The sequence below is a fragment of the Neophocaena asiaeorientalis genome, unplaced genomic scaffold (assembly GCF_003031525.2).
Source record: "Neophocaena asiaeorientalis asiaeorientalis breed wild unplaced genomic scaffold, Neophocaena_asiaeorientalis_V1.1 scaffold82, whole genome shotgun sequence".
NCBI lineage: Eukaryota > Metazoa > Chordata > Mammalia > Artiodactyla > Phocoenidae > Neophocaena > Neophocaena asiaeorientalis.
In genome coordinates, this window is record NW_020173068.1 from 7,770,977 (window position 1) to 7,780,200 (window position 9,224).

Consider the following 9,224-nt stretch of genomic DNA (forward strand, 5'->3'; position numbering starts at 1 on the left):
GTGTTACATGGGTGTGTATGTATGTAAAAGTGGACCAAGCTCCACACTTAGATTTGTATACTTTACTTACTTCACACCGTATACCTCAATGAAAAATAGATGCATTTCAAAGTCCCCCACAAACAGCAGGTCTCCCTTTTGTCCTCTTCCCTGATGAAGAAACCCAGTGTTTTCTAGAAAGATACAGAATGTTTCTTTCTCATCCTTTGATTACCACCCGCTTCGTGTCAGAAGGAAAAGCACTGGACTTCCTGCAGGGACGGAAATGATTTTCTGTGCTGTGCAGTGTAGGGGCCGCTAGCTGCACACAGCTGTTGAACACTTGAAACTGGCTAATCTGAAATGAGATGCACCTTGAGGGTAGAACAGGTGCCGGAAAAAGGAGTATAAAATAGCTCAGTAATTTTTATATTGATTACATGTTAAATGATAATGTTTGGCTATATTGGGTTAAGTAAAATACATTATTAAAATTAATCTCACCTGTTTCTTTTTACTCTTTTTCATGTAAATTAAAACATATGAATTTTAATTTAGAAATTAAAATTTTCTATATAGCTGGAAAATTTTAGAAAACCAGAAATACTAGAAAATACTGTCTAGAAAATCTATTATCTAAAAAATTTTAAATTCCGTCTGTGGCTTCATTTCTATTGGACAGCGCTGGTCTAGAAGATGTAAAAACTGATCACGGGCAGAGCCTGCCTCTCAGCCTTTCTCAGACTTTCAAGTAAATTGTCACTCCTGTCAGTTGCCCAGTTACTGTTGCGTTTTGTGCCCCAGATCTCAGAGTGGTAGAGTGTAGGTCACTTGCCAAGCTGGTGCTGGGCTGGCAGTATCAGCTGGGGAACACAAATACTAGAAAACTATTGCCATAAAGTCTGACTTAGAAGTGCTGGGCCAGGACCTGGGAATCTTTATTTATACGTCGGTCCTTAGAAAGTCCATGCGCAGCCAAGTGTAGGAGCCACTGATGCAAAGAACTCTGTGCTGGGAATGAGGACCTGACTCCACTCCCAGCCATCCTGCTGACTTGGCTGTGTGGCCACTGGGGTCTCAGTTTCCTCATTTGCAAAAGGAAGAGATGGACAAGACCCCTTCCAGTTATGTACAGTCCTCTGGCTGTGTGTTTGCTTTCCTAGCTTCTCGTATCTTCTCCATTCCCCGTCTCACTCCTCCTCGTCTTTCCTGGGGCATCCCAGCCAGCCCCCCAGGCTCCTGCCCACCCGTGTTCCCTGGCCATTTGGAGCTCTCGTCCCAGCCTCCACGTCCTGCCCACCCCATGCAGTCTTTCACATCTGCCCGCCTCACTGCTCCCTTTACGGTCCTTCCTCCTCGCCCCTCTTTTAGTCCTTTCTTTGCTGCCATTGTCCACACATCACCACACACCCTCTGTTTCTCTTTTGGATCCTTCTGTAAAGGTCACCTTGTTATGTTGTCCTGGAGAAACAGAAGTTTCTCCCTTGCCTTTTCTGCCCACCTGCTTTCCCATTAGTTATCACCAAGTAGGAACCACCTCTGACTTTTAATATAGTCAGACTCACTGATTCTGGGGGAAAGGTCTCCTCTGAATTAGAAAACTCTTTTTTAAAGTACTTGAAAAATGTTGGTTTGATGGATGGATGCATCTTGGCACCCGGGATGGTAGTCCTGACTCGAATCTCAGTCCTGACCGTTATTAGCTGCGCAACTTTTGAGCAAGCTCTTTAACCTTCTCGGCCTGTGTTTCCTCGTCAGCCAAATGACAATGACATAGTAACAATTGCGGTAACTTATGGAGTCCTTACACTCTTCCAGGCACCTGGCTGTGCACTAGGCACAGTACTGTCACCTGCTCATTCATTTTACAAAGAAGGGAACTGAAGCTCTGAGATGTTAGGCGATTTGCTCACAGATTTGGAGCTGGGAACACAAAGACTTGGTTAGAGAGTCAAACCTCATCTGTTAGACTCCAAAGCTGCCTTATGGCCTTCATCTCCTGACCACGCTGACTGTTCACAGTATCTATCTCATAGGGTTACTGAGATCATACATCTACAGTAGTAAGCACCGTGCCTGGCACATAGTAAGTGCTCGATAAGAGTTAATTATGGCTATGATTACTATTAACACAAAGTAAGCTAACAGAATGCTGCCCGTTTGGACTCTGCTGTAATAAACAGAAAAATACATGATCACACAGTATTGTTTAGATGTCCCCGGTCCTTCTGAAGTGTCTGTGGGCTTTAGAAGATATCCCACAAACCCAGAATCATGTGTACACTGAGTTTTGGGCAGGTACTTTATTAATCGATGAGGAAACTTAAGGTGAAGCCGGCACTGTAGGAAAAAATCCTCAGAAAGTAGCAGAATGGAGTAGCAAGAACACACCCAGCTTTGGACTCAGAAAGTGTGCCCAGAGGAACCTGCCTGGGCCTCAGTTTTCTAACCTACAAAATGGAGTTAATCTATTAAACTGGAGCTGCTGTAATAATTAAACAACATCTAGGAGTGTCAGAGTCCTCTCAGGCTGCTATAACAGAACACCATAGACTGGGTGGCTTAAACAACACACACTTAATATCTCACAGTTATGGGGGCTGGGAAGTCCAAGGTCAAGGTGCCGGCCAGTCTGGTTCCTGGTGAGACCCTCTTCTGGTTTGCAGACAGCCATCTTCTCTGTGTCCTCACGTGGTGGAGAGCAGAGAGAGAAGTTATCTGTCTCACGTCTCTTTTTATAAGGGCACTCATCCTATTTATGAGTGCCTTCTAAAGGCCCCGCTTCCATATACCATCACCTTGAGGGTTAGGGCTTCAACATGTGAATTTCAAGGGGACATAAACATTCAGTCCATAGCAATGATGTACCAGGTGGTATCTCACATACAGAAGGTGCTCGGTGATGTGAAGCTGCTTCCTTGTCCCAATAGTTTTGTCATGTTGAGGGGTTGATGAGAGCCCTGAGCAAGTCAGACCCTAAACTTCTATCACCAGCCTGGTGCACGAGGCCCTGTTTCCACGTGGGCATCCATCTTGCCAGTCATCTCCTCTCCCCTCCCTGAATCCTCCAGGAACACCTGTCCCTGCTCCAGTAGATTTCTTTATGAAGTTCTTCCTCCTTGAAGTTCTTGCTGTGACTGTGAAATCACGCCCAGCTTAGAGTCTTCTCTTCTCTCCCTGCAACTCACAGGCCAGATGTGTGGCTTCTGCTCCATCTTTGTTCACTGGCCCGTCTCCTCCACGCAAGACCTGTCTCCCAAACATTGCCAGCAAGAGGGCAGCATCCAGCCAGCTTCCCAGAGCTTTCTTACTTTCAAATTTTTAATTAAATGGGGGTGGGGATGACCTATTCCAAAGCAGGAGCCTAGGGTTCTCGTCTTGTTTCTGCCACCAACTTGCTAAGTCATTGAACCCTCTGGGCTTCGGTTTTCCCATTTGTCAAATAAGCTGAGAAGGATCAAATTTCTACAGCTCCGTTAGCACCTGACCATATGTAAGTGGCAAAGGGCAGGGACAACATGCCACTTGTTAAATGGTTTGGAGTAGTTGCTGTGTGTCAGTAATGGTGTTGGGCCCTGGAAAGACAACAATAAGTAAAACACAGCCCTTGCCTTCAATGAGATCGAATGTGGTTAAGTTAACAACGATAGTAACAAGAACAGCCAGTATTTACTCAGCACTTACTATATGCTGAGCCTCGTCTTGAATCCTCCCTACAACTTCGTGAGGTGGGACCCATTTTACAGAGGGAGCAACTAAGGTCTAAAGAGGTTAGGAAACTTGCCCAAGATGACAGAGCTAGTAGACTGTGGAATGGGATTTGAAACTAGGATTGTCTGATTTCAGAGCCCATGCCCCTTAACCACTGAGTTTTGGAGTCAAACCTGAGTTGGAATCCAGACTCCAGTTTCTTTACTTAAATACTCCTCTGTGGGGTTTAACCCCCAGGACACAGCAGGCAGTGGCAAACAGAAGGGAAAGACAAAAAAAGAAGATCTGCAACCACGACTAAACATTTCTTAGAACTGAGAGCAGATAGAAAGACAAAAGGAAACAAGTATAATCTTAGCTTTCAGTGTTCAAGGAAACTTGGACAAATTTTCCAGCCGAAGTAAAAGATACCACCTGCCCGGAAACAACCCAGAAAACACGCATGGCCTTTGGAGTCAGAGAGTCAGACAGAGGTGGCTTCAGTTCTCAGCAGGCACTTTCTTACAAGCTGTGTGGCCTTGGACAAGTCACTCTATCTTCCCTAGTCATAATAAATGGCACACGGTAAAGACAGGGAAGACAACCTCTTGCCATGTATTTAAAGATGAGTGACAAAAGTTACTAACTCTTCTTGTTCTCCTCCTTCCTTTGCATCTTCTCCCCGCAACACGTGTTCTCTGGCTTCAGGAATCCTGACCTCTGTGAAGAGATGCTGGCGTTTCTGGTCCAACCCAAGCCAGAGAACCGTAAAGAAGGGGCCTTCATTCTGAATTCTCCAACTCAACACCGACGTCCCAGCTGCGACGTACTGTCCCTGACAAGAGACTGGGAAAGGAAAAGCATATATATATAGATATATATAGATATAGATATATATACAGGAAACATCACGTCCTTGCACTGCTGCCGGGGCTGGCCGAGCATTCGGCCGACAGCAACGGCCAACATCTGAACGCCTACATTTCCTTTGCAGACAAATTGAAGAATTGGTGGGATTGTTCAGGAAAAAAAAATTATAACAACAAGAATGCGACCCGGGTTCTACATGTTCCGTTCAGTGGACGAGCATTCCATTTCTTCTTCTCCTGCGTCTGTTGCCCACTCAAATGCAAAGGAAAACACTTCTGCAGCCAAGCAAGAGAAGCTGCAGCAGCAAGACACGCCCCGTCAAACGTTTTCCAAGAGAGAAAAGTCCCTGCTCGGAAGGGAGGAGGAGGAACACTGTAGATTCTTATTTTTTGGGTCTTGACACTGGGCTGCAAAATCCACCTTCCTTTCTCCCGCCTCCCCTCCCCGTCGACTGTCACACATCTTGTCAGTCATTTTCTGTCTGGGTTCCCTCCTCCCTCTTCCCCACCCCACCCCCGCCTCACCTTCTGTGTCCTGGTCCTGCTGAGGGCCACTGCAGAGGACTCACTGAAAGCGAGAAAAAGCAAAGCAAAGCAAAGCAAGAATGTGAAACCAAGCCACAGGAGGTGAAGTAGACATTGTATGTTATGGGTTCTCATTATGAAGGTGCAGCTCGTAGATTCGTATGGATGTGCTTTTAAGTTATGTATATTACATATAACAGGAAACAAATATTAAAATAAACAGTGCTGGTAAGTATGAAGCTGACATTTTAAAATTATAATTATCTGACTGTGATTGATGTATCCCAAGGTTCCTAGATCTCACCGAACCGACCCTGCCAAGGAGACCCGGACTCTGGCTGTGGGTCGCTCACAGTAGGAGCCGACGGTTCAGTGTAGAAATACAGTGTGTGGTGTTTGTAATTGACTGATTGGTGGGGAGGGGCGGGATCCCCAGGTGGAGAGGCAGGGATTTTGGCAAGAAGGAAGCAACACGGGTGTGGTTCAAGATGCCTTCTCTCCCTGGGCAGTAGCAACCGGGGGGCTGGTCTGTGCTCAGGCGTGGGGGTCCAGAGTTAGGATTCTGCTGCACAGGTCTCCCGACTCAGCGCCCCCGCCTCCCTAGGAGGCTCGCCTCCTTTCTCAATCTCTCTTTGTTTTGCCACGTCTTGCCTTTTCCTGACCGCATTGTGACAGCTGACTCCCATCCCGAGGGAGGTGACGTACCCAGCTGCCGCGGAAGATGGTGGCTTCCACCTGGCTGTCTGAACATCCCCAGCCCAGTCTTTTCCTTTACCACTCCTGTATTCTGTCTGAATCATTCTCTGCTTCCTGGGCCAAAGCAGCCATGGTAGAGACTGAACACAGGGCAGGCCCTGATAGGTCAAAACCGCACTCCCAAAGGCTTCGCCTGCCCCAGAATAAGCCGAGGAGGATCTACATATAAGACCCTGGCTTTAGAGACCTCGCCTTCAGTCGGCATCTGCGCTCTGAGCCTGTGCCCTCGGAGTCCCAAAAATGGCCTTGAGACCACAGAAGCCCTTGGAGAAGACCCCCATCAAAAGCTTGGCATTGCCCTCTGGCACACGTGGGCCTTCCCAGGCTTACTTGACACAAGATGCTTCCCTGAGCTTAATGAGGCCCCTTCTGAGGGAGTTTTTCCACACTGCCCTTTACTTTCTCAGTCCCATTTCATTTCCCCCATCCTGCTTCTAAAGCACGTGGCAAATTCACTCAACAAATATTTATTGAGTACTTACTTGTGTCAGGCACTATCATTAGGCTCAAGGAGAAAGCGTGGGGGGGAGCAGAGGGACCTGGGAAGAGCCCTGAGCCAGCCTTACATCTCTAACCACTCTGAGAACATTTCCGAATTCTCTCCAATTATCAGACGTTGCCTAGGGATGTCCCAGAGAGGGGCTTGGCTTGCTTATTAGTTACCCCGGTGACACATATGCTTAGCTGCTTAACTGGTGCTGACCTGAGGCAGGACAAGAAACCGGAACAGTGTTTGCCTCTGTGAGCAAAAATGGGATGGAGAGAGGGCGGAGAGAGCCCTGCACCTGGGGCCCAGGTGACACAGTCAGCCACATCCCCTCTGGGGCAGGCTGGTGGCCCACTCCAACTCCCCCTGAGAGCGAAGGCACACTTTGAATGCACCAGGTTCTTTTTACAGTCCTGGGAGAGAAGCCACAGAACCTCGTTCCTGTCCTCCTCAGCCTGAGAGCCCCCAGCGTTTCTGGGCCAAGAGCTGGAGTGGCTCCGCCCTCTCCGGGCCACCTGGAATTGGACTCAGGCATCCCTGTCTTTGCAGGAACCAGGTGTCCCGAGCGCACTGGACATACCTCAGAGAGAGAATATTTGTTCTGGGTTCTGTGCCTGCCTACAGACCCTAAGGGTGTGGCTTTAGGGCAGGGAAGATATGACCAGGCTTATTAGCTTGTGGGCCAGCCACAAGGGTTCGTGGAGCTCTCCATCCCACAGATGTTCTGACCTTCCGCCGAGAGGCAGGCAGTGCCAGCAGGGAGGAGGGGAGCTGCAAAGCTGAAATCTAGGGCACTGTTTCCTCCCCATCCTCCTCTTCATAGGGAATATAGACATTTGTCTTGTCTGTCTTCAACCTACTTTTCCTTTTTACATTTCGCATCCTTTCTGTGCCACCTCTCCACCCAGGAGACCATGTAGCATGGTGGAAAAAGTCCTGGAGGGCAGTCAGGAGTTCTGGGTGGCCATCCTGGCTCAACCCCTAACTCACCACGTGCCACTGAGCTAGTCCCATTCCCGCTTCGGGGCCTCAGTTTCCTCACGTGCAAAGTGAAGAGGATAAAGCAGAGGCTCTCCATGCCCTTTTGCCACTCTGCCAGCCTACAGATCTTTGTTTTCCCTTCTTTTGCTTTCTTGGGATCTTTTCCATCTGAGGGTATAGGAAGTGCCAAGACCTGTTTCAGTTTTTGAATCCTGCAAGCACATTCCAAGACTGGCCTGAAACTGCATGATCAACATCACTCTAAATATATACTTTTTTTTTTTTTTTTCCAAAACAACTTTCCCAAACACATTCCAAGACTGGCCTGAAACTGCATGATCAACATCACTCTAAATATATACTTTTTTTTTTTTTTTCCAAAAGCACCTTCCCAACCAACTGCGATGCTGTCCTGGTCCTTTTTACTCGCACCCTTCTCTCCTCTCTTGTCCCCGCGCTCCCCCACCTCAGTGCTCCGTGCTGTATGCGTGTGCTCTCTGTTCTTGTATACTCAATAAAAGTGAAATAAATGTGTTTGATGCTGAACCACAAACTGCCTTGGCATCTCTCTCTCTGTCTCTGACCTAGGCTACCAGTACAAGTTGGCATCGTGGGAAGGGCTAAAACTGGGTGGAGAGATCCCAACTGGGACACTTTCATTCAACCTACAACACTTTCATTCAAATATTTGCAGATCCCAACGTGGTCCAGGTCTTGGCTTTGGCTTTACACGTACAACAACAAATAAGACAAAGCCCCTGACCTCCAGGAGCTCACAGGCTAGTGGAGGAAACTGATAACAAAACAGGCGAGCACTCAGAGATGATTCCAGAGTGATCAGCACCAGGAAGGAAGTGCATCAGGGAAGGGGATCGTCACTGAAGGAGACCACTTTAAATAAGGTGGCCAGTTATGGCCTCCCTGAGGACATGATTTTTGAGCTGAATGAAGAGAAAAATCGAGTAAGGTGAAGAACTTGGGTGAGAGCATTCTAGGCAGCAGGAAGAGTAGGCATGCGGACCCAGGACACAGAGGGGCTTGGTGTGTGGAGACACACTTGAAAGAAGAGCACCACCATTGGGGTCTTTTCCCACATCCTCCTTCATGGGAGCCGAGTGGATAATGTATACAGCAAATGTTGCCATAACCCCATACATGCTACCCGTCCCGACGTTGACATCATTTTTCTTTCAATTGACTCTCTGTAAAAATAAATAAATAAAAATAAATTTATTTAAAAAGGGAACTATATTGCTTCCACAAATGAAAAACTAGCGTCACTTGGCAAAGGAAGGAGGTCTTCATAAAAGTAAATGCAAGAATACTAAAATGTAAAAACCGTAATCCATGTGAAACCTAAATGTGTCCCTTGGGCTACCTGAGGTGCATGTACCAGCACTTTGCTTTCATTCTACCAGACAACTCACCCCAAACCACCTTTCTTTACTACCCCAAATCTCACAAGCAAGAACCACTGCTAACTCTCTGGTCCATTTTCTTCCAGTCTTTAATCATGTATATGTATTTTATCAGAGTTGAAGTCACCTGGTACATGCTGTTCTAAACTTTTTTTGGTGGGGAGGCTGTGACGCAAGGCATGCGGGATCTTAGTTCCCCAGCCAGGGATCGAGCCTGGGCCCCCTGTGGGGGAAGCCCGGAGTTCTAACCACTGGACCGCCAGGGAAGTCCCCCATTCTGAATAGTTTTAAAGACTTAAATCCTGAGCATTTCCCTATAACTTCAAACACTAAATACTGTCTTTTCTTTTTAAAGGTAATTCATTAAATGCTACAAGATGCTATGCAGTGAAAAGCAATTCTTCAACTCTCTCCAGACTCCTGTCCATTGTCAGAGGCAATTGCTTCCAGGAGTTTTGTGAATCCTTCCCTGAATTTTCCCTGTAGGTTTCCTTTAGTTGTCTGTCACACCTGAGGTCC

At 47.3% G+C, this 9,224-nt stretch overlaps 1 protein-coding gene across 7 annotated transcripts in view; it reads left to right on the forward strand.

The window, feature by feature from the left end:
- EPB41L1 (erythrocyte membrane protein band 4.1 like 1) overlaps nt 1-4,715 on the forward strand; it is a 110,476-nt gene extending 105,761 nt beyond the window's left edge. For all 7 annotated transcript variants that reach the window (XM_024743072.1, XM_024743073.1, XM_024743077.1 and 4 more), the window contains one exon: nt 4,378-4,715. In XM_024743072.1, the coding sequence (XP_024598840.1) occupies nt 4,378-4,386 (9 nt within the window). In that variant the 3' untranslated portion in view covers nt 4,387-4,715. The remainder of the gene's footprint in view (nt 1-4,377) is intronic.
- Nucleotides 4,716-9,224: the final 4,509 nt, after the last annotated feature.